Source organism: Chroicocephalus ridibundus, chromosome 2 (genome assembly GCF_963924245.1).
Source record: "Chroicocephalus ridibundus chromosome 2, bChrRid1.1, whole genome shotgun sequence".
Classification (NCBI taxonomy): domain Eukaryota; kingdom Metazoa; phylum Chordata; class Aves; order Charadriiformes; family Laridae; genus Chroicocephalus; species Chroicocephalus ridibundus.
In genome coordinates, this window is record NC_086285.1 from 21,589,153 (window position 1) to 21,615,859 (window position 26,707).

At 39.2% G+C, this 26,707-nt stretch overlaps 1 protein-coding gene across 1 annotated transcript in view; it reads right to left on the minus strand.

The window, feature by feature from the left end:
• Positions 1 to 26,707, minus strand: part of PLXDC2 (plexin domain containing 2) — a 282,185-nt gene that overhangs the window by 9,176 nt on the left and 246,302 nt on the right. The window contains exons 11-13 of the mRNA XM_063324688.1: positions 24,889 to 25,042; positions 23,411 to 23,449; positions 7,128 to 7,288 (exon numbers count right to left, since the gene is read on the minus strand). Coding sequence (XP_063180758.1) covers positions 7,128 to 7,288; positions 23,411 to 23,449; positions 24,889 to 25,042 — 354 coding nt within the window. The remainder of the gene's footprint in view (positions 1 to 7,127; positions 7,289 to 23,410; positions 23,450 to 24,888; positions 25,043 to 26,707) is intronic.

A 26,707-nucleotide genomic window follows, 5' to 3' on the forward strand; every position in this document is an offset into this window, starting at 1 on the left:
TGACAGCACTAAACTACACAAAAGCTGAAGTTATTGAATACTTTTTTAGGCTGAATGCTCTGGTGCAACTTTGTCTTCTCTGTCTATTGATTATTTTCCTGCATTTCAAATCTTTCAAACATTCAGAGGACTGTTTCACTGTTTCTACTGAAGGCTGCATCTTACATTTCCTTTGATGCCAATTTCTTTGTCTAATTAAATGGCCTAAAGACATTTCAATCTATTTAAAAACCGCATTCTTTAACCATACTTTACCAACAAGGCCGATTTAACTCTCTTAACCGGAAATATGTAAATACAGAGCTATCCAAATTCCAGATAGTTGTCAAAACCCCAGAAACAATTGTAATGACTTACTCAAATGGATTAAGAAAAGGGGAAAAAAGTATAGTAAGGTCTGTTACTAAATGACCATATGTTAACCTGATACCCTCAAGTCCCATTAGTCTAAGTACACTTTTCCACTGTTAATCTACCTGGGTATCCAAGCCCTCTGCTTTCTCATGACATGGAAAGCTCTTTCTGTTATCAATTACCGTGCCCATAACATGTGTTTGTGTGCTCAAAGTTACCTGAAATATTATTTAGGTGGTTATAATTTGTGCATCAGTCTTTAATCTCTCCTAGAAACACCCAATTTATTTGGCAAATCACATTCAGAAATGGACGAGGCTTCAAATATCTGAAACTATACTTCTGATATGCATTTCCAGGAATAACAAAAGATCAATTGCCTGACACCATCCTAATTTAATATTTTGAAGAAGCTGTTCTGAAATAAAGATTGCTAGAGACTTAAAATGCAGTTGGATCATTTACCGGCTTCATTTATTTTTCTTTTTGATAGAAGAGCTTGTTCAAACTCTCTCTTTGTGATTTAAACCACTTCTTGTTATAACAGTGTTTCTGCAGTCTTAGGTTGATCTAAGTAGCTGGCTGCTGATGGACGAGAAACAGAATGCCTCCTTCCTCCCCACCTTTGACTTTTATTGTCACTGGTGATTATTTATTTTAGTGCTTCTCCCTTGTGGCCGATTTAGGTTTCCCTTGCTGAGCTGCTGGTTCCTGCTGAGCTGGGTAAGCTTTGGAAAAAATAACTTTACTATCAGTACAAAGCAATGACAGCGAGATCAATGACAATACCCCAAATGCCAGGACACTGCAGGAATTTGAAAGAAGAGAAGAATAATACTTATTCTCTTCTTTTTAATCATCATCTTCATGAAACACAATTCAGCTGAAACTTCTGGACAAAAAACAAATTGATGAGCATGTCAAGCCTTCTTCAAACTAAAAGCAAAATTGCCTGTAAAATGTATACATAATAAAACCAATGGGCCATATCCCAAAAGAAATCAGCAGAGGTGTGTGAGCTTCATCACCTGTCTAAGCCAGCTGAGGATCTGACTCTTTTTAAAAAAATTCCTTCTTTCTTTTTCACTCTGTCTCCTATTTACTTCTCATTTGTTTGAAGACATACACTGCATCTGTGACATTAATGCAGAAACCTGGAAATGGTGCGCTGAGAACAGGGCTGGCTGTTAAAAGATGGCTCTTATTTGTGTTGTGTTGCTATGGGCAAAGGCGTATAACCGTGAGCCAGAAATACCCATTAATTCCTTGAGCTCCGAAACACCAAGAACTATCTCTGGCTTTTTTGACTATTTTCTCCTTCAATTTCCTTCCTCTAAGCAGACAGGGGAGGAGAAGAGAAGAAATCTGAAGATCTGAAAATCTGAAGAAAATCTACTGCTAGATCTGAATGTTTCCAGATACTGCAACAGTGATTGTTTACAGATACTGCAACACAATCCACTATACAGCTCAATTGTTAGAAACAATACCGAACAATTACTGCTTTCTCAGACCACCCCAGCTAGGGCTCAGGATTCGGGAACCATCCTCAGTCCACGCTAATAGTCTGCATGCCGTCACATTACGGTGAGGCTGACAGAGTTAAATGACAGGAATGCAAACCCTTCCGTGCTGGTTGGTCTCTATGCTAAAAAACAGTCTCAGGCTTATTTAATTTACTAGTAAAGACATAATTCAAGTTAAATCAGGAAGAGTCGAGGTGCATCCCCCAGGCTCTGATCATGCACTATTATTTTATTTGCTGAAGACCTGCAGCTGCTCATTCCTTCCTCCCTCTCTTTCTCCCCAAGGTCACCTCCTGGCTCCATCGCACCAGTTCAACTCTCTGTGTGGCCATTTGAAAAAGCAGATTTGTGAAATTGTCCAGCTTAAACATCCAAAATGAAATAAAACAAACAACTAAAAAAGGCATAGCTATGTGCATGTGTGTGTGTGAGTGTACATGCATGTTTCTAAGCAGCTGAATCAGGCCAACAAAGCTCTGGAAAACCTCCAGGAAGGGTGGGAACATGAAGGCAAAGGCTATGACCTTTAAAATGGGATGTTAACTCAAAAGAATGATAACTTGTAATCACAAACACCCACACTTCTCTTCAGTGTCTGACATATTAACTACTATTAAGACATACACAGTCACTATGAAGAAATACACAGGCTCTGAATTCACTCCTATCCCTGCAGCTGCAGAGGCTACATGTGTTAATAAGGTGGATTTGGTTTTGTACCTGTAAGCTGAATACAGGAGAAAGGCTCTTTGCCTGAGGTTAAGATGGTCCCAACTTGCAATGTTAGTTTAGACTCCTTAAAATCTCCTACCCGCTGAGAACTGCCACGCAAAAATTTTATACTGCTGTTGTCGAGCCTTACGTAAGTACGTTCGGCAACAGTATCTCTGTGTCCAGCTGGGAAAAGACATCACGAGGTCTGACTCCCTGCCTTCACGTTGGCCAGCGATTCCTCTGCTGTCTTCTCAGCTGTGGCCAGATCATGTTGCCTTTGTTCCCCAAAGGGGAACATGTCACTGGGATGACAGCTGAGGTAAGTTTCAAAGATTAAAAGGACTTTGGACCAATCTATAAGTAGGAAAGACAAGAAAACAGAAGGAAGCACGCACATGAAAACTTACTGTGTCACGTGCAACCCTTCTGTCCACAGATAACTGGGTGCAAACAAGCAAAGACATCTGAGTAAAAGACAGTCTGCCTTAGGCTCTGCTTTTTGCTTTGCTAAACGTTCCCTGGACATTAATTGCTTTCAGTGCCAAAGTTCACCCACAAATGCAAGCCAATGAAGGATAAAAATATAAGAAAAATAGAACATGAAGAAAAGGAAGGGAAGAAGTAAAATCTAAAATACTACTAAGCCTGCTATTTTGCCCACAACTCCATGAAATTTGAGCACATCCATCTGACTCAGTAAGGAATTCCTTTACTCCTGTTTCCTTTCAGCTCCAGATACCTGTATCACTTTTGCTATGATCTATATCACAGGCATTGCAATCTACTACAGTTGGGATACCATGCTTGGCTTCTTGGCCACCAAACCTCAAATCCTGAATGCAAATATACTACCTAAGTTAGTGAATAAATTAATTACTTTTAAATTGTGGTATAGCTAGTGTGTAGCTATATGTGTTATAGCTAGATTTCCGACATAAGCTCCTGCTTTGTTGAAAAAGACAGGAAGAGCACTATTTGACGTGTATGCTCCTTTTAAAAAATCAGTGCAAATAATTTCAAAGTATACTCAAGAGATCCCTCAAGGTAAGAGTAGTATGTAACTTGATTCAAAAGGGGAAATCATTTGCAACAAAATGAAATTCAAGGGAGAGAAAATACCACAGGGCTAACCATCAATAAATAGAAGACCAAAGCATACACCACCTCTTCTGTCACTCTGCAAGATAATCTTCAATCAACATTTACTCTCAGCTTTTAGAAATACTCCGCATTCATTGTAACTTTGACTGGAACACCCTTAACTTTAAAAGCTGATAATTCATCCTGTCTTTAGGTCACCAGAGAAGTGTCCAACTTAAACAATGAAACACATGTTGAATAGTGTGGGGGCTGGAAGAAACAGGAAAACATTGCATTTTGATTTGAATCTTCTACACACTTAAGAAAAACGGCAACTTTTTTTGAAAAAGTATTGAACTCTTTGGATGGTTTCTTTTAAAATGATACAGTGTCATGGGCAAATTGAAGAGCATTGGCATTCAAGAATTCTCAAGCTGTTCGTTCAAAATAGCTATTTTTGTTTCAGGTGGGGCTGCACATATGCATTGTGCTCAACAGCTAGGAACAAAACCACTAGAGGAAACATTTTCCTCAGGCTTTAGTGGTAAAAAAAAATATCACAGAATAATGTTACTCTGTTCTAAAACAATAGTTGCTTTTGGAATAAATGGCATTTTTCTTGGCTTTTATGTATTGCTTATTTAAACTAACTAATGCACTCAAGATATCATTTAATGGTGCTCAGATGGATTGCATTTATCAGTGCAAAGTTAAACAGTGCAGTCAAAATGTGGGTGTATTTATCCTTATTTGGGGGAGCTCACTGAGAAAAGGGACTGCATGACAAACATGAGGGGCATCGCGAGTAGGATTCGAGATGAGCTATGTGAAAACCTGAGTGAGGTGGTAAGTGAATATGGGGTGATATCTGCACAAGGGAGAAAGAGTCTTACAGTCTCAGATACGGGATCAGTTTATTATACTTTTCTTTATTAATCAAGGGACTCATACAAAAAATATTGTTTTCTGAAATATTTATGTGCTTGTTCTCGTTTCATGACCAAGACCAAGGCAATACTCTTGAGCTCTTTCCCCACAAGGGTAACATCAGATCCACATTTCATTCATTTCCCTTAAATAATGCAGCTTGTCTGCTGTGGTATATGGGGTACCTTGTTATCTGTAACAGCTTACTCAGAAATATTTTTCAATTGCACCAATACAATAAAGAATGCTTTTTTGTAACAGTGACTTATTTATACCAGTCGGGCCTCATTATTTTTTTGCACTTCATTTTCAAAATGCAAGTCGGAGAAGATACATTCTCCTCTGTATTGGAAACATGTACATCCTACAGATCAGATGAATAGAAGAATAATATATTCTACTCTTTATTTCTTGAACTGGTTAAACTATTTTTTGTTTCCTTTGCAAATTAAATGATTAAACTTCTTATAAACAATTTCATTTGTGGAATGAAATTCTGTTCTTCTATGCTTATGATACCAACAATGGCTTTAAAGTTTTGGTATTTATGGAAACGTTCTGAAATACAGAGGAATCCCTTTCTCCACCCCTTGTGGTTTTACCACTGCATCAGTGGTTTTACCACTTACAGGGAAAGGTCACCCCTTCATGTCTAGAACGTTTTATAATTCCTAAATAGCTGATTCTTCAGAAGTATCACAATTTTCCTAGTACCCAAAAGAGGATGTAGTTTATACCACATTTTGCATAAATTTGATTTTGACTGATTTATTTCCTCCTGTCCTTATTTGGTAATTTCTCCTTTATTTTAAATAGAAAGACTGTTTTTCTATTTTTCCTAAAAGCTTCATTGCTTGCTAAAAGACATTTTAGCTTTGACTGTACAGATTAATTAATGCCACCTAAAGATTAAATTCAGTGGAATGGGTTTAACAAAACTGATTAAGGCACCACTGTTTGCATGATGAGTATGATATCAATGAATGAAATAAATTAACATGCCGTAGATACACTGAGAAAATAAATAAATAAATGTGTGTTTTAATTTGTTATTCTTCTCTCCTTCTTACAAAAGATGTTGCCATTTACTTAGCCTTTTCATTCGCATCATAACAGGTAAGAAACTTGTTTTTATTAGAGTGAAATAATAGTAATTCAATCTGTGTGTGAAAAAAGAAAGGGCCAAATCATTCTGTTTTGTACAAGGACTTCAGTGGAGTTTTGTTTGTCTACATCAATACAGCAATGGCCTGAAATGTCGTGTAGACATGAAAGGCAACTATTGATTTTATTACGTGGATGCTGTTCCCTGATGGTTAGCACAGTTACATCGCTTGAGCCTGGAATACTGATAAACAATTCATTTTGATTTCTGTCACTACTATTGCATCTAAGCAGTACATTTATTATAATATGATTTTAAAGATGAATCATTCTGTTCATGTCTCACTTCAATTCACAGTGCTGTCACTAAGAATGAATATCTATATCTTCCTGGTCCAGGCTTCTACCTAAGCAATTCTTAGGTCCGTCCCTAGTGATGCTTCCAGTGGTTCTGCATCTTCACTATTGCCCATTAGAAAGCGTCCAGGCTCTTACAAGAAAGGGAGTACTGCGGGGGTGGGGAGTATGAACAATCAGAATTTTTGTTCATGTTTGGCAACTCTATACTTATCATAAGGTAGAGGAACATCGCTGAGTTGAAAAAAGCACAAGTAAGGGTAGATTTTTTTTTTGGTAGTAGAATCAAACACCTATTAAAAATGTTCCTTTCCCATATTGTCATGTACAGTGGAGTTGAGCTGACTAAATGTCAGCATCTGCAATGTAGATGTCTGCACCTGAGGTAGCTATCTATATTTGAGGGAGAAAAATGGTAATTTATCTAATCCTAGAGGAGATGTCTCAAATAGGTCAGATGAATCATGGTCTAAAAGAGTTTGTTTCTCTCTACACTAATAAAAAGAGCTAAAGGAGATGATATTAGATTTAGATGTTAAAATTAGGTGAAAAGAATCTTTCCCACACTCTGTGGCAGTGTTAAAAGATTTCTACAAATGAATATATGGAACAGGTAGCACATGTTTCCAGCTAAAAACTTACTTCAAGTCAGCTCTTCTGGAGAATTAATGAATGCAAACATTTTATTTTTCCACAGGAAAGTAATTGAAAAAGAAAAGTCTCAAAATAAAATGCCAGTGCCAGCTAATAGAAAAATGCTACGGTGAGGACAATGAAGGATAAGAAAGAGAGGTGGAGTGGTATCTGAGATATATGTTTTAGATATATGTCCTGTGTAAAACCAAAAAAAGCTAATAGCAATAGTAGTTAAAGGAGCAGCTGAGTGACAAACATGTTAAGAACAAGAGCATCACCTGCTAGGTGAGGTAGGTCCATTTCTTCAAAGCGTACACTACAAACACAAGAACACTTTCCAGATTTATTTAAGAAAGTTCTATTCTGGAGACCCCAATTACACTAGCCGAGTGACAAGACTAGTGACACAACATGTTGCTTTTGTCTTACCTCTATAAAGAAGAGACTAGCTGCTGACGTTGGATGATGATACATATAGACGGTCACGAGGATGGCTGCAGCCACAATGAGGACCAGGACTAGAATGCCAACAATTAATCCGGCATGAAGCGTTCCACCTTTCTTCTCCGCCGCACTGTCGTCTGTGGAAGCTGCACAAATGGTACATTTATTAACACAGTAACTTGTGTCTGATCCATTCCATTTCACAGCTGGCATTGAGCATTTGCTCTTCCTGTGTTACATGTTCCTCATTTTCCACAGCTCAAGTTAGAAAAAGATGTTAGATGTCTCTTTCCCACAACCGAATACTCTCATAATCTTAATGAACAGACATTTCCAAATGTTTTACTAATTCTAACTCAATAAACAAAATTAATATCCTTTCTTTTGAATGCAATCTGGACATTCTGAAGTTCCTAATTACCTTCATAATGAATTTTGCTTTGATTTTCTCATAAAACTATCACAGTTGCCCTACAGACAAAAAGTACTAATTGAATACATTTTCAATGTTTTTTTTTTTTCTTAAAGCTTCAAGTCGAGACATGCCACAAACGCTTGTGAGGTCTAGCTAATAAACACATTCTGAAAGCTTGATTCATTAGCTTGGAGAGGGGTTTTGAATCACCCTGTGCAACAAAATCAGACAGCCAAAAGTGTAACAGATGGATGTTAAATGACCCAGCAATATTCTAATCTTGGTCTGAACGGAACACTCATCATACCAAAGTGTTACAGAAGACCATCCATTTACTAAACTTTATACTGAGAGGCTTCTCGTGCTATGGTCCCATCAGGAGAAAAAAGGACTCTCTCTGTCGCACAAGCAACTTGTCAGCAGCACTTCCCAATGAGTGACAGAAAGTCTTTTAACAACACTGTAACCCTTGTGGAAAAAATCTCTCAATAAATTAACCAACATCTGTAGAACTGCTGTGCTCAGGTGTGATTTCTGCTTTGGACAACCTGGAGTATCACAGCAAGTACAAACACGGTGATACGCAATGATTCTTCAGCACCCTTGGGCACAGAGGAAGAAGTACTGTTCTACCCACCACTGCAGGCAAAGGAGCGATTAAGAAGCCCTAGGTATAAGAGCGCTGGCCATTTCACTTCACAAACTTACATCATTCTTGTAGTATTCCCACTGCTTTCTGCCTTTCTGGTAATCCTTCAAATCACTTCCATTCCTTACTCCATACAAAACTTATCTCTGATCCTGCTTATGAGAAAATTTCTTTCAATTCCACTTTAAAATTTCCTGTTAAGATGCTTGTTTGCCAAGTCGACTGTAACGAAAATTGTTGATTTTTACAGTCATCCGTTTTGTTGTGTCACCTCCCTGAACTATTTGTTTGGTTGTCGTAGAGTGTCACGGTCTGTGAGGTCAGGCACTGTCCTTCTATTCATTCTCGGAAAACAGCTATTGATTTATAGGTACCACTTACAAAGAAGTTACTGTTATTCTTATTAATAGTAACAACAACAATAACTGTACATGGTCTTTTATTATTCATCAGATTATGAGTAGAGCACTCCACGCTAATATTAAAAAAAGGGAACCGGAAATGAAGAGTCTATTGATTTAGGTCCTTTTACAGTGTTAAATGCCTTGCGTAAGGGGCAATAAAAGAAAATAGGAACAGTAAACCTCAGTGTAACAGCTCATCCATGTGTGGAAGCACTTTTTCTCACCAGTCCAAGGAAGACCGCATGGCCCAGTGGGTTGCACGGCACCATTGTGACAACAGAGAGAAAAGGAAAATGAAGGTGTATTATCTTAGCCAAAACCCATTTCTAACTGTAATATGGAAGTGAATCTACAGGAGGGTGAAGGGCTTCATCTGAATTTCCCATGCTTTTGTTCATATTCCCTCAATCTTGAGTCAAGATAGCTGAAACCCTGCAGCGTTGATCTGCTTTTTCCCTTGAAGTCAGTAAGACAGCTTGTCGAGTAAGGAGCTGAGCAACAGAATCAAAGGATAAAGAAAAAGAACCCAATAATTTGAGAGGTTAACTAGGACATGGGAGGCATTAATGAACCCAATAAAAAATTGCAAGCATGCATGCCCACTCAGCTGCTGCCTAACCCTGAAGGTATCTTTCTTTTTACTGAAAAGTTTGTGATACCTGTTCACACAGGAACATAAGTTTTAATTTTGCTGACTGTAGACGTCAAGTTTGAGCTTAGGCATGAACAGGATCCAAGAACCAGGCCTCTCCCTGCCTAAATCCTACAAAGGAATTTACGTGGCTTTCTGCTTAGTTCACACAGATGTATTGACACTTTTAAAAACGAAAAGTAGTGTCAGCCCTATTTGATTTTTCTTTTTCTCTTTTTTTTTTTTAAACACAGTACATACAGTGAAAATTTCGAGGCTATCCTTTACATTGCAGTGAAAAATGTGATATTTTCAAACGTATTCCCACGCAAAGGGCGTTTAAAACACTTCCTGGTAGTTGTAGCACTACATAGCAAAGGATGCAAGATTCATGGTGGAGACAGGAAAGACAGGCGACCCTAAAAAACATTCCTCTGTCACACAGCAGAATTTTTTGACTTGACTTGACCATTAACAATTTATTAAATAGCTATTCACTTTCAGTAGAGAACAGATGCATGTATACAAGCTCCAGTTTTAATTTCTGTTCATGCACTGTAACAATATTTAGTACTTGCACATATATTTCAAATCACCAAGCAAATGTAAATTAAGCAACTGAAAGGCCATCAGGAAAGGCCTGCTTTATTGTACATGCTCTGGGTTGTCCTGTTAATTCCCAGTGACGATCAGTTAGTTGTGTGAGTCACCCTACTGGGAAGTTACTGCTCCCTAGAAGGAGCAGGGGATTCATAGTTCTTCTGTCTCATAATTGTCTTTTTGGCAGCTTCATACTCTTCGACGCTTCCCTTCAATGCCACATCAGTGCACCATAAACTACTTTATCACTTGTACCCATTTTCAGGCCAACTTGCACTAAATGAGTAATTTGTATTGTTACTATGTTATGGTTGAAGGCAGAACATCATATTCTGCATATTAAAAAATGCTGGACTTCAGCAAAGGTCCTAATCACTCAGTAAAGGCCATCAAATTAATCCCCCGTTGAGTTGGTATTTTCTCAGTGTTTAGCATCCAGCTTTGCAAACAAGAACGCTGTCTCTTCCAAACAACACAGGTGACAAGTGCCTGCCCAGACTTCTACTAGTCTAGAGTGGTGCAATGTGTGGACATCAGTGCAGTGATCGGAATGCCAAACGCAAAAAATAGTGAAACACAAGAAATGCTTTTCTTAAATGACAACAAGTGTAAGTAACTTGTAATTTCCATAATCGAAATTCAGTTCATTGACCCCAGGGCTCAAATACTCATGAGAAATTGATTCCATTCTCTTTACACACCGACAATAAACAGTGTTGTCAACTTTGAAAATACTCTCTGCCGCAAAATCAACTGTCAGTTCTTTAAAAAAGCCACCAAGGGAAATAGATGAAAAAAAGGACTCGGAAAGTTTTTCAGGTGCAGAAATCTTATTACGATTATCACAGCACATCTGCTGTTCCAGGCGAGGCAAAACCCATGGGAGGATATTTGTCTTATGACCAATCCTTTCCATAAGGAACTCTCTCAGTTGAACTTTCCCCAAACTTTCCTTTTCTTGTGCTCAAAAACCCAGTTGTTACGTACAGTATGCTCTATTTATAACTCCTCCCCAAATTCTTACATGCATAAACCTTTAAAGCAGAAGCAGCATATTAACATCTTCAAGGTTAGTCTGTTTCTCATTAGGAGCTGAATGACAGGATAGAAACAGCAAGTAACCTTTTTTTCCCAAATCTAAAGGCACACAATACAAACATAAAATAACTGTTCTCCTGCCGGAATGCTGTTTAAAAAACAGTAGTGAAAACACAATAAAAATGTTCTCATTGTTTGCGTGATAAACACATAAAGACTATATCATCTTTGATTTTATATTACTATATTATGTCTCTAGTTACAGTTGGGTTAGCTTCTTTTGGTGTAGGAAAAACAAAAAAACTCAAGGAATTATAATGAACGAAAATTTTATCCTGGCTCATGGGGACTGTGATGCCGACTTTAATGGGAACAATGGTGTGTACTAACTGGGACTGCTCCTTAGAGTGTTTGCAACTATATTGTGGATACTTTCTCAACATTGTTCTTCTCACTGTTGCATATTAACCATTGAGGTAGGCAAAATAATGAAACACATTGTTTTCTATCATCTAAATTGAGGGCTTACACAATTTTTCTGTCGTGATAGTTTTATATATGAGAAAACAAAATTGTGACACAAACTTATACACCTCTCATGATACGAGATGGAAAAGAGTTTACTTACCAGAGAGTAATATCTCTGTCTATGAGGGCAGAGTTACAAAAAATTTTCTGGTAAAATGGAGAAAAAATAGGTGAACTTCTGGTATCTCCTGGCTAGAAAATTTCCTTTATATAAAGTGACATGGAACCAAGGGCAAATGACAGACAAAAAAGTGGAATTTCATTGTGTGGACTTGGAAAAAAAGCTCTGCTTTTCCCCTCCAAAAGCCATGTCATTTCTTTTTGACTCTTGCACTTTGATCAGATGTCAAAAAGCTCCAATTCAAACACACTTCTTATGGCACCCTCAGCATGTTTTCTGACGACACGAAGCTTTGTGGTGCAGTTGACACGCTGGAGGGAAGGGATGCCATATAGAGGTGCCTGGACAGGCTTGAGAGGTGGGCCCATGCAAACCTCATGAAGTTCAACAAGGCCAAGTGCAAAGTCCTGCACCTGGGTCGGGACAATCCCAAGCACAAATACAGGCTGGGCGGAGAATGGATTGAGAGCAGCCCTAAGGAGAAGGACTTGGGGGTGTTGGTTGATGAGAAGGTCAACATGAGCCGGCAATGTGCGTTCGCAGCCCAGAAGGCCAATCACATCCTGGGCTGCATCAAAAGAAGCGTGGCCAGAAGGTCAAGGGAGGTGATTCTGCCCCTCTACTCCACTCTGGTGAGACCCTACCTGGAGTACTGCAGCCAGTTCTGGAGTCCCCAACATAAGCAGGACATGGACCTATTAGAGTGAGTCCAGAGGATGGCCACAAAGATGATTCGAGGGCTGGAGCACCTCTCCTATGAGGACAGGCTGAGAGAGCTGGGGTTGTTCAGCCTGGAGAAGAGAAGGCTCCAGGGAGACCTTATAGTGACCTTCCAGTACCTAAAGGGGACCTACAGGAAAGATGGGGAGGGACTCCTGATCAGGGAGTGGAGCTATAGGACAAGGGGTAATGGTTTTACACTGAAAGCGGGGAGATTTAGATTAGATATTAGGAAGAAAGTCCTTACTGTGAGGGTGGTGAGGCACTGGAACAGGTTGCCCCGGGAAGCTGTCAATGCCCCATCCCTGGAAGTGTTCAAGGCCAGGCTGGATGGGACTTTGAGCAGCCTGGTCTAGTGGGAGGTGTCCCTGCCCATGGCAGCGGGTTGGAACTAGACGATTCTAAGCTCCCTTCCAACTCTAACTATTCTATGATTCTATGCTCATGCACCTTTAAGGGATAAAATGCAATATCTTATTTGACCCTCCTGACTGACAGCTAAACTAGGAAAGCCAGGGATATAGATGACCTAAATAGCAGCAATCAGCCTAAAGATGATAACTCAGTACTGAGCTTTCTTCCTTTCTCCCCTCTTTTTACCAGAAGAATGAATTTTCATGGCAAACCCCTGAATTTGTCACAAAGAGACAGAGAATGAACCCTGCAATTTCTTCTTATATAGGAATGCTTTATGATAAAATGAGTGTTTGCTGTTAGGTCACACGGCAGCAATTGGATGAATTCTTAATGTTCATCAAAACCCATGTTTTTTTAGCTGGTTGGTCAGATGAAGATGAAACTAGCACACGGGCAGGAGAGCATCTGTGCAGCACTATTGGTACAGAAATGCTGGTTTATTAAGCTGACAGTGTTTCTGGTGTGGTTTTAGTTTTACGGCAAAATGGGTCTGGGTACAAGTGCATGGAAACAGCTCCTACAGATGAAGCAGACTGGGAAAATGTATAGGTTCAGGCATAACCAGTTCTACAGTAAAGATTTATGTACCCTTTTACTACTTAGGAGTATGCACTACATAGATCAGTCATTACAGAAACAGAATGTGTGATAATATTTTCAGAGTCTCCATGCAGTCATGCAATTTTTTAAATAGTTTCATTAACTGCAGAAGTTCCCTTGCATTCCCCAATTAGATAATGACTATTTTGGTATTGGCCTTAATTTTGAAGCTGTAGCATGTCCAGCTTTATAAAAATACATTTATTAATTAAAGTAGATTATGCCATACTATTAATACTAATGCAAAATGAGTATCTGATTGTTCTTACATGAACACCAGTATCCTTCAAATACTAGCTTAGGAAAGTCAGACATACTTATTTTTTTAATTATTATTATTATTATTACTATTAATTTAAAATTATTATAGAATCACAGAAACTTGATGATCCCTAAAGAATGCAGCCTTCAGATAACTTAAAACTTGCTGTGACAACAGAATACAACTTTTTTCATATTGTTCACAGGGATGCGATCAGACACTGCAAGTTTTGTAATTCACTCCATGTAAAATATCTCAGCCCGAAGTCCTGAGCTGTGGGGGAAAGTGAGATATACTGAAAGCTGATTTCTTACCTGCCCATTTCTCCTTCTTGGTTGGGTGCTGGATACTACTTTTGCTAGTTATATAAATTTGATAAATAAACAAAGGCATGTACTGCTTAGGATGGATGCTGTTTGACGTATCAGAAATCTGTGATACTATATACCCACTTTTTAAAAAGTAATCTAAGCAGGAAATCAAGCAATTTTTAACTCTCTCCAAGGTTTATTTCAGGGTAATAAAACTGTCTGCCAGTGACAGTGCTGGAACATTCTGACTTTGGGTAAATCAGCTGAATCTGCCAGGTTAAACCCATCTCTCCTCACTACTATCCCTGTTATTTGTCCAATGCTGTACCTATGTTAATCTCATTCCACCATCCTTACACCCACAACTGTTCTTCTTCCATGGCCATCCTTGGACCATTTTTGATCTAGTTCCTCTCATCCAGGAGCTTCAGGGTGCCCATAAGCTGTTTCCACATGCGAGATCTCTACAAGCCACTTGGCAACACCTCCTCTCCATGTGTTTGCTCTCCTCTTTGGGCAGACAAAGAGCAGAAACCCTTTCCCGCTGCATGGTCTGAGACTAACCTGCACCTACAGATCCACCAGCCCTCCACCCTAGTATGTATTTCATTTCTAGCCTGGAAGCTGTATCACCCTATTTGTATGACCGTGGGTTTGAGTTAATACGCTCCTGCAAAGAGGGAGAACATAATGTCTTGGACAGCTGAGCACACAAGGTTACAGCTTACAGTGAGCTCAGCAGAGCCACTGGATTTTTCTCCTCTTTTGGGCCCCCACGTACATCTGGAATGTGAGTCTACCAGGAGACTGCTTGTTTTATGAGGCAGGTATATGGTTCTCCAAACCTAAGCTTTTTTCCTGTACATAATGCAGATTCCTGAACAGATGATTAATGACCTACATATAGTGACTGTGGGAGGGAATAAGGGAATGTGCAGTTGGAAGGGTTCTCCAGAGGCTTAGAGGAATCTCCATAAAACTGTTCTTCCTACCTCTTTTAGGAACAGCGTGCTCTGCGCTTCTCAGCTTCTTCATGGTAATGGAGTGTGACTTTCTTGCTTTTGTGGGTTCATTCCCCTAGCATTTGTTAACATTTTGAGGTTCAGCCATTGATACACTTTACTCGGTTTCATGATGATTTATAAGGTTAAGGTTCAGCTAATGCTTTAAAAATTGGTTTTCGATTGCATGTAGGGAAAGAAAGGTGGTCTTTGAGTGAGAATATTATGAACTGTAACCCACAAATTCTGAATCTGGCTTTGCTATCAATTTTCTGTAGGATGCAGGGCAACTCAGTAAGTGTCTCCAAGATTGATCAACTGCTTAGTGCAGTAAATGGATGACAGTGCCCTAAAATTAAATCCCTCTGTTTTTAGGATGACAGCACTCTAAATGTGTTAGCTAAGGACTTTCATTCTTCTGCTCTAAAACATCACCTAATGCTACAACAGTTGTCATCAGCATTAATTTTAGTTTGAGTCACTTGAGGCCATGTAAGCCATTACAATACTTAGTAGCAACAAGCAGAGGCCACCACAAAGCTCAGTATTGTACCGTATTGTACCACGCCATTTGGCCTGGCAAGGCAGCTGTCTGTTGCCAAATCCAGAAGAGCAACAAGCTACCATATTACAAGAATTTCAATTCAGTCAGACCACTGACTCCTGTTAACCTGTTAACACAAGCAAACACAAGCCCATCAGGCCAAGCAGGCTCCTCCTCACCTTGTGGAGACAGAAGACCTTCAGGTACTTCAACTTAAATGCAAAATGTACATCTATATTAGTCTTCTTTCACTTGACCTCCACTTTCACCATCCTCCACAGCGACCCATGCACACTGATGACAAAGATGAGTGAGCAATGTCGAGGAGATTGCAGGAGGCTACTGGCAGCAACTACTGGGTTAACTGCACATAGAAGAGGTAAAAAGACAGAAGATCACAGGAGCTTTGCGTGCCCTAGCTGTCACATTGCCACAGCACTGTGGCAGCAACAGGACCGGATGATAAGACAAAACATTAAGTAATGCAGACCTGTCTTAAAAGTTTATCTACGCTGCTCTAATGGGACCCCACCTGGACTACTGTGTCCAGCTCTGGAACCCTCACCACAGGAAAGACATAGACCTGCTGAAGCGGGTCCAGAGGAGGGCCACAAGAATGATCAGAGGGATGAGGACAGGCTGAGAGAGTTGGGGTTGTTCAGCCTGGAGAAGAGAAGGTTCTGGGAGACCTTGCACTCTTTCCGGGCCTACAGGAAAGATAGGGACAAACTTTTTAGCAGAGCCTGTTGCAATAGCACAAGGGGTAATGGTTGTAAGATAAAAGAAGGTAGATTTAGACTAGAGATAAGGAAGAAATTTTTTACAATGAGGGTGGTGAGACACTGGAACAGGTTGCCCAGAGGAGTTGTGGATGCGCCATTCCTGGAAACATTCAAGGTCAGTTTGGACGGGGCTCTAAGCAACCTGATCTAGTTGAAGATGTCCCTGCTTATTGGAGGGGAGGCTGGACTAGATGACCTTTAAAGGTCCCTTCCAACCCAAACTATTCTATGATTCTATGATTTAGCCCTTCATAAGATCTCCATTGAGATCTACACGTGGTTTTCTCATTAACCCTTTGAGCTGGCACAAAATTCACAAATTGTACGTGTTTAATGAAATCAGTTCAATGTGTACCTTTGCAGCAAAGTCATGTCAACTGTAAGAGTAGATACTGTATATCATTTTATATCTGGCTTAGAAAACCAAAGTCAAACTAAACTGGCATAAGTCAGACTTCAATTTAAATCAGAGTGTCTACACATATTTGTTCTGGTTTAGCTAAACTGTTTTAACATCATACTTCTTTAACCTACTATGGTATATAATGCCTAATATGATGTAAAAATGCCTTTTTATGCTAGAGGCAGAAAGTGACATTTGCTTTCTAGGGGATGCATTCAATGCGACTACTTTGGAAAAAACTCTGCCATTATTTGCTTGACTGCAGACTGGATTGGCGTTTTTCACATTTTCTGTGATGATAGCTGTAATATGATGATGACAGCAAAACTGGGATACAATGGAGATGTAAGAAATTCTGTTCTAAGTAACATTTAAGTAGAATCCAGAGTACTGTAAAACAAACAGCAAATAACACAATTTATTAATTCTAACACTTTAAATGCCCCAAGAATAAAGATTATTGATCCATGATTCTATTTTTCACCCAGAACGGATGAGTTCAGCACTTTTCATTTATATTTGCTTTAAAACCACACATGTAGCCCACTGCCCACTACATATAGTATGTAGAATATGCTTCTTCCTGTGTCTGATGCACAAGGAAGATGGGAATATTTATATCAGAGGCTGTCGCTTTACCAAGCTTATGTTTTTGGCTTTGGAAGGCTCTGTTTCTATAAGATATCTGTCAGTAGGCACCAGCAAGGCTGTACATGCTTTCCTTAAGTCACAAGATTTCCTGAGAAGGAAGAACTGGAATTACACTGGGCACATCATTTCGTGTTTCTTACAGCAACACACTATGGTAGATCTGACACTTTGTCCTAAGAATAATGTTTTTCTATTCTGAGTGCTACAGCTGAACTTGCAGAAAGCAGTGAGTAGCATTTAGCAAATTGTTTGGCATCTAAAGTTCAACTTTGATCATGCTTTGATCATACTGAAGAAAACAAGAGAGATCTCTAATATATCTTAAGACCTGTCTCTAACTAGTGCTGAGAACAGACTGCTGAGAAATGACAAAGGAGGAACAGCTTGGAAATATTCAGGGAGAAACAGAGAATAAAAGTGGAGATGTATCAGCATTTCTTAGCTTGTAATCTACAATGTGAAATACAATATATGGGAAAACTCGCTGACTTATTTGAGTTGTATTTTATTTGTTCCCTTTGGAATTTTCCCATACCTAAATATAACAAGAAGGGTAAACAAATCCAATAAACTCCGTTTACAAGGCTCTTTCTGGTTTATTTAATAACCAAGGCAGCTAATTGTTCTTCATGAATCTACCTTTCTTCATATTCTTATCCTATTAGCACGTTTCTATCCAACACCTATTTTGTTTAGCTCTGTGTTCTGATACTTTTCTCTATGTCATCTTCTATTTCCATCACTACTGAAAGTGCTCCAAAGCTACCCCTTGATAAAAAGTTTTTTATACAAGCACAGCAAAGATAAAGTAAACTGTATGTCAAGTTGTCTCCAAGGAAATCCTTGCTTGCCTAAAATGGTACGAACCATGCGATTTTAGGGGCACATCAGCAGTTTCAAGTAAGGGAAACATACAGAAGTAAACATATAATTATATTATCCATAACCTAGTCTCAACAGGAGTTTTGCAATAATGGTAAAAACCTTAAATCCTCCCTTTTTCATGAGAGAAGAGTAGAACAAGAGGTCAGAATCTTGGTCTGCCAGGTTTCTGGGCAGGAATGGAAACAGAACACGTTAGCTAGGACACCGAAGAGACTTAATGTAAGGAAACCTTGGGTACCTATGAGTGAGATGCCTACTCTTAGCACGTCATTTAGATTTTTCTCTGTAGCTGATAGAGATAGGCACCTCCATATAGTAGCTTATACCACTTTGGGTAGCTCTTTTAGCATGATGTTAATTACTTCCTCTTGCCTATTGCTTGCCACTGGCTACGAGAAAGGCCCAAAAGAATAGCTTGTGGCTTTCTGGCTATGAAGAGTTGAAGCCTCTGGAAGGTAATTTCCTGTGGCCAGGTCATGATCTGTTGATAAAACAAAGCCATATCCTGTGGACTTATCCCATACAAGGTCCACTTTAAAACATTTTTAAACAACCACAAAGATTGGATTTGGCATCGTTTAATTTTATGTTTTTTACTTTAAAGTTGGAGAGGAATCAGCTAATCTGTAGTGACTTGTTAGTCTGAGTTATCTATTTTGGACTGTGCGGTCATAATAACTTTTGTTATGCCAAAAACATTTGTTTTCCCTGAAAGGTTGGCTTGTCTCGTTGTTGAAATAGGTCTCATTTTCTGGATTATTTAGAAATTTAACATATTAGAAAGAAAGAAGATGATTATTAGCAGGCATGAACTAGAGTTCAACATGTTACAGCTGGAGTTCAGGGTACACAAGAAAAACAGGACTGAGCCTTCTTCGTAATTTCTCAAGAAATCCTATGGTAGGAAGAGCTCAGACTGCAATTTTTAAGGGAAATTTATAAGACAATGACTAATGGGAGCTAGTTTCCAGGCATAGGGGACTATTAAAAAAATAGCCTTGGGCAAATTTATCACTGTATATAAGGTATATAAAGGTTTTTGTGGGTTTTCTTTTTTCAAAACTTGGGTCTGCATTTTGGTCATTTGTTACAAAATTTCCTAATCTTTCAAATTAAGCTCTGTATAGCACTACTGTTAATCCTGTACATTACTAACATTTGTATCTAGGCCATCTTTGAAAAAATCCACCACAGAGTGAAAGTAGCAGGACACAGACATTTCCTAGCACAACATATGCTAGGATGGGCTTGTTCACCAGTAAATAAAACAGCTTTCTCCCTCAGGTAGATGTGTTTTGCATAGCTTTGCTTTTTTAACGGTAATTTCTGTACGTCTTGATGAATGAGAAGAGTAGCAGTTTCTCTGACACTTTCTGTCTGACACACATGCACTTTTCTTTTGAGCCATAAAGCTGAAGGATTGAGAGGGACTCATAGCAATCAAATCATCACAGTAAGGTGTCTAAAGAGGTCAAATATAACGTCTAGATGTGCTGACCAATCATCTAAATTCATCAACGAGACCTTAACAGGAAAATACTGCAGTACTGTATAGCCACAGCCAATTTCTCACAATTTTTATGAAAAAATAGGCTTTTAAGCTGTTTAGTCAGCTGTGTTGTGTTATAAGAAAAAAATTTAAAAACGCAACAGAACCTGCAACTAATAACAAAGATATACATTTGTAGTGCTGGACATATGTTAAAACTTACAAAATGCTTGTTATTTTAAAGACAACTAAATTTAACAAAGATTGTGACAGCATGCCAGCTGTGCTTTAAAATGGTTTAGGTGCGTATATATTAGGCATCTATCATGTCTATGGAGAAAAAGGGAAGACAGAAGAAACAGAAGCAAGTTAATTTGAAATGTACGTTAAAATAGGCCAGAGTAGACTGTGGGTGAATTACAGCACTACCTTGCAAGTGATTTTTTCATACAATTAAAAGGTCAAAGCAGTCTGACGAAACTGAATGTAAATTTAGTTCCTGCTTTATAACATTTGGCTTCAGAAGTTCCAGGCAGAGGGGAGATGCAAAATTTCTGTACAATCCTTTTGTTGTACCTAACCAGATATTGACTGCTAGCATCCAAGGACACATGAAGTTATAGGCCATCATTGATCCAATATAGCTTTGGTTTTCCATTATAAAAGGTTCCCTTTCATTAGAGTTTTAAAGGATCTAATGTGAGAAAGTAAAGACCCTGTATTTGTGACCTGAAATAATCTAGTCTTTATGAAAGGCTGACAAATCACAGAGAATCAAAGAACGTGCCTGCGGCTGCAGAGGTTTTATCTGAGCCTAATCTAGAGGTCACTGGAAAATTCAATGCATAATTGAAGATTCATCAAAAAGAACTTCTCAGATTAAAAGCTACGTTTACTGCGTGAATGAGAAATCCTGGTGCGTTGCTTTGCTTCCATGTTGTTTGAAGTCAGTTTCTTTTTTCAAATTTCAAGAATAAAAGAAAGAACTCAAGGAAAATGAACAATCACATCAGGTGCTGGTTTATCCTCCCAGATTGCAGCACCTTTCTGCACAAAAATGGACTTTCTATATTTAAGATAAGTGATGCCACAAATTCTACCCCGTCACTCTACCAAGCAGGTCACAGCCATCCCTCACTTGCTCTAGTATTCCATATTTTGTTTGCTTTCACAGGGTTTTTCTGTTCAGATCTTGGTCGAAGATTAGACAAGTGGAAAAATAATCCTGAATGAAACTCGGATGTGTTTTCTAAAGCCCACCTTTTGAATTATTTTTTATATAACAGCATAAGACATTGAGGTGCTGGAGCGAGTCCAGAGAAGGGCAACGAAGCTGGTGAGGGGTCTGGAGCACAAGTCTTCTGAGGAGTGGCTGAGGGAACTGGGGTTTAGCCTGGAGAAAAGGAGGCTGAGGGGAGACTTTATTGGTCTCTACAACTACCTGAAAGGAGGGTGTAGCAAGGTGGGGGTCGGTCTCTTCTCCCAGGTAACAGGCGATAGGACAAGAGGAAATGGCCTCAAGTTGTTCCATGGGAGGTCAGATTATTAAAAAAAAAAATATTTTACACTGAATGGGTTATTAAACATTAGAACAGGCTGCCCAGGGAAGCGGTTGAGTCACCATCCCTGGAGGTATTTAAAAGACAGGTAGACATAGTGCTTAGAGATATGGTTTAGTGATGGTTTTTGTCAGAGTTACACTGATGGTTGGACTAGATGATCTGAAAGGTCCCTTCCAACCTACGCAATTCTATGATTCTATGGTATTGTTCTGAGCTGCTCAGGACATGCTCAAGTCAGAGAGCTGCCTGGTGTCAGGCCAGCCGCCCGCCACGGAGCGATGTCTGGTGGGGGAGAGCGTGGGTGCAGCTCAGCTGGGAACGCGCCTCATGGACAGAGCAGACACGAAATAGGAGAGCGAAGTGCTGACTGATTCACCTCGTCTATTGATCTTTAAAAGCACTGAAGCACTTTTCACAACAAAATAAAAAGCAATTTGGTTTCAAAAAGAATAAGAGAAAGAAGGTTCAGGGACATTCTGGTAGAAAAAAATGCCTAAAAGTACCACCCTGAGTTTAAAAATGACCTTATTCCAAGGGATCATTTATGTGTCAAAGCCATGTCAAACAACAACGCTGCCAACAAATGGAGAATTCAACATCCACTACAGCACGTGACTGGTTATGCTGTGGTTAGTGATAGTAAAAGTGTCGTTAGTGACAGAGGAGCAACTGGTGAGGAAGGGGATGGCAACTGCCTCCTGTGAAGTGAGCAGATCTCTAATATGAGGGATGGAGAAAATGGCTGAATATTACTGAAAAACAAATGACAGGAAAACAGACCAAAATGCTAAGTGGCATCCACATGCTGTGTTTTTTCAAAACTTGAACTATTCTCTGCGAGGGCCCTGAGAAAACACTTCTGTCCCTCAGCTGTCCTGACCAGCCACACCTGGGACCCCTGTCCATGGGGTTGGGGGCTCCACGTAAGCTCAAGCACAAGCCTAAGCTATGTTGTAGGTGTACCTGTATTCAGCCCCATCTCTGATCTTCTTTCCTGGACCAACCTTGGATCTGAGCTGCAAGTAGCTTGTCTCCAGTCCCGTCCCTGGCCATGTCTCCTTGGGTGGACACCTTGGAGCTCTGTTGCAGCCTTATCTGTGGCCCTGTCTCCTTTTGCTGTTTGCTGGACTCCCTGTATGGACCTCGTTCATCACCTCACCTCCTCTGGGACTGCAGACAGGAGCCGCTTTCTTTGGTCCTTGCCTGAGCTGTGCTGCCGGCTGCTGTGCCTCGCCTGCTCCTTCACCACTCCCAGCCTTGCCTTGCCAACCTGGCTTCCCACCTTGACCCTGGGCTTGCGTCCTCACTGCAGACTCAGTTGATGGTCACTAGACTGGGGCTCACCCCAGTTGCTGCCCCTGAGCTGCTGGACTCACCCTGCGCCCTGCCCAGGCCTGCTGCCATGCTTGCTGCCGGAGGAAAGGCAATCACAGCCCGTAATATGCCCCTTTATATAGAATTTATTTTAGTTTGCTCAGTGAATCATCCCTGCTTTGATAGACCATTCTGAAGCCTGTAGAAATCAACACAAATCTTTCCTTTCTCCTCAGCAAGCTCCAAATCAGCAGTGAATGCAGATGCTGCCTACATCTAATGAATCAGTCCTATTCTGACTAATAGCAAAATTCTCATCAGCTTCAAAGGGAGAGGGAACAAACCTCAGGTCTCAGTCCTTGAACCACAAAGAAGATGACAAAAGCAGTCCCCTGCAGACCCTCATTTAACAGAGGCCTTTATCAGTAAGACAAGGTGATCTTATTAACTTGATGGCGAATGTGCATGGAGAAATACAGGATCACTGCTAGTGCAGCAATACAGATATATTACATCGATATGTTTATTAATAAAATGTCATGTGATAATTCACTATTATGAATGAATTTATAACACAATATTAATATTTAGAACTAGCACCATATCCTCTCTTCATACAGTTAAATAATACTGTATTATTATAATACAGTTAATAACTGTATTAATACAGTTGAAAATTTACTTACTATGTCCATATTTGGAAGTTAATTAAACCTGCTGATTTATTAAAGAGTTATAGAGAGAGTTGTAAATGTTTAATTTGCTAAGCAGTTGCTATGCTTATTAGCCCTGCTGCTCTTCCACATAGATGTGGAAGGCTGAAGTCCCTTGAGAGTCTGGTAAAAGCTATTTCTACAATCTGGTTTTGATTAATGAAGTTCAGGGGGGCATAATTTGAGAAACGACTGACATTATTTACACACAAAAAATTAATCTCTTACCTCCATTATCTTTTAGGTGCAGTGCTATCTTGGTGTCATCTATAAAGAAAAATCAGTTAGTTGTCGGAAAATGCATTTTTCTAGGTCATGAGTCATTTTAGGAATGATTTTCTAATGTCAAAGAAATTCCACAATTAGAAAATTGTTTGCTACTCAACTTAATGAGAATTAGATTGTGGTATTCTTACACTGAGCAATGCTTTACTTCCTTACTACTAAAAAAACATTTTTGAGAGTGTTTCAGCGTAAAGGAGGATTCAAAATACTGGTAAATAAAGGTGCTAGGGTGTGCTCATAACACAAATAATTCATTTATGTTACATCTTCATATATAGCTTGAGCGTTCTATCATATTAAGGATTATACAAACGAATATATGACAATAAAATAAAACAATTAAATTAACATATGACAATAAAATAAAACAATTAAATTAAAACAATTACTTAGTTCCTCTTCTAAGAATCATTAAAAGGTTGACCAGTTTTAAATCCTATTTATTTCCATATTCCTCTCCTTGTTGTGAGTTTTAATGAACGAAATGTCAGGGAATAATGCTGCTAATGCAGTCCAAATCCTGCACTGACAGTTTCTAAACACTTGCTGCAAAAACCACCCTTTCTTATCAGTAGATTCACAGCATGTAATGCCTTCAGCTCAAATTTTGCTGTGACTGGCCACTTCAAAAATATGCGCGCACCCAGTATCTTTTCTTGGGTTAACATAGAATTCCAACAGAAACCTCCCCCTTGCCCTGTTCTATTTTATAGATGGTATTTGATTAATCTGGGTTAGCTTTTCTACCCAGCTGAATTTTCTCCAGAAGCAGGAAAGCAGGGTATCTCAACCACAGAAAGGCAAGATTTAAGCAGACAGTGGAACAAGGATGGCAACTGACACGCCATCACTTACCCAGTTAATTCGGTTCAGAAGCCTATAGAAACTATTTCACAACAGTGCGCACTACATGAAAAGCACCGTGTAAACTGACTGAAAAAAAGTAAACAGGCAAATTTCAAAGAGTTTTTCAATTTGGGTTATCTCTAATTTTCACCTGGCTAAATAAAATACTTAAAGGGATGCAAAATTCATTAAGTCTGCGACGAGAGTTTCATCACTAACTTCAGCAGGGCCCTCTCTGTCTGCCATTTCAACAGGTTTTGGACTATGGCCTAATGGTTAAAGGAACACAAACAACTCATTGTAACCCCAAGTTCTCCAGACGTCCTCCTGGCTTGTCCGTGCTCCCCCAGCGCCGGCCCCTCCTCCAGCGCTCATCCCCTTTGCACCGTACTGTTGCGAGAGCAAGTTGCAATGTAAAAGCAGTAGCGCATATTGCCTTGACGGCAATTCCCCGCTCCTTCCACTGCCCCAAAGAGAAAAGGTCAACACGAACACATTCTTAAAGGAAAGAAATTACTTTAAGACTTGTAAACGACACGTTTGCTCTATAGAATAATGCAGTCTATACACTTCACCTTCTGTGGGCAGGCTAGTCGGCAGGTGAGAAGTGGTGGATCCTCTGGTGGTCGTTAAAACTCTAAACTTTGTGGTGGTTGGCAGAAGGGTGGTGATGGAGTATGGAGGTGTTTCAGTTGTGTCTATATTCTTCTCACAAATCTTATCTTTTGACTGTTGGGAAACAACAAAAGCAAAGAAGAGAAAATTAATTCTCAGCAGAGTCTGTCACTGAATGAAGAATTTAAGCATGAACAAGCTGTCAGGATAAAAAGAATGAAAATGGAAACCCTAAATCAAGGAATTTCGAGAGGCTTTTCTTTTTTTTTTTTCTTCTCCCTTTGAAGTGCTCTACACAGCATTCAGCAACATATATTTTTCATTTAGCTGTAAAAGTTACAATACTCAGTGGTTAATACAAGGCTTCAAAGTCATCCCTGAATGTCAAACATGTTATTTCCCCCAATCAGATTTTAACAACTGAGATTATCATTTAAATTTTCACTCTTCTATTGTAAATGATCACTGCCATTGGTCTGGGTGCCATAACACATGTTAAAAAAAGATATGTGGGAGTTAAATTGTAGCTCTCCATAGTGAGTAATGTGTAGTTAACTGGAGTATTTAATTAGGCTTTACATGCAGTTATCACAGAAGAATATGCATATATGTGTAAAATGTGTGGACGCATTCAACCTATAGAATATTTATATACCACACTATAGAGCAACACATTCACTATATGTCTATAATTCTATATAATATTAAAATTTCATGTATTATGTGTGTACATATAGATACTTTAAAAATTCTGCAGGTGTAATGAATGTTTTCTTTTATGGATGACACAGTATTGCAGGAAAATACATCCAATTAGTTAGCAGCAAACATGGGAACTGCCTGTAACTCCTGCTGTCCCCATTCATTTTAATGAGAAGTGGAATCCCACAAAGCCTGTTCACTTTATTGAGACCTGCCTGTCAAAATCCAGTGGGTGCTGTATTTCTTTTAATGTGTATGGTTTTTTATTGTCCTTCATTTTACCAGAAACAATATCTTATATTAAGAAAAGATATCAGTACCTGCAGTATAATTATTCTTTAAATTTTTTACGCTTTAGCTTGAAAGCCGCTCCTAATTTCACTGATGCAATTTAATCAAAATTTAGCTCAAAATCTATATTACAAAGAAGGAAGCATTACTGTGAGAATCCTCATTATTCATCCTTTTGAATGAACGCATCTCCAAGTAACCTCTGTGTGGCTAATTATTGATCCTTCATTGAACTCCAGCAGTCAGCTCGGGCATCATTCTGGAAGATGCTGCGTAAGCTGTTCGTTCTACTCCAGAGAGCCTGAAAGTTAGACTGTGAGCAGCAATCAAGTAGCCAGAAACTGTGCAAATCAAACTATCAGTTTCTCAGATACACTTAGCGTATCAATAATTTCCTCTCAGATCATGCAGTAAGGCTTGGAGCACTGGCTGTGTTGAAACAAGGGAGAAGCAGAATGGGATGCTACTGTCACGCAGCGAGCAGTTTTTGGATAACGTCATCTACAGGCACAACTGAGTCCTAGCTAATTATAATCTGGATTAAAGCAATACAAAGGTTGTGCACTATGATGACAAATACTCCCAGTAACTTTTATTTTATGTTCTTGAAGAGGTTGTCCTCCACAGACAATAAATCTCACAGAAATTCAGTTCTTAAATCAGCAAAGCTGAGGCTTCAAGCCCATGTAACAAGGCAGTATGTACGATGCAGTTATTTTGCAATTACACTTAGAAGAAAAACAATTTCTTCCATCAGACTGGATTTATATCATTACTTCTCTTCGC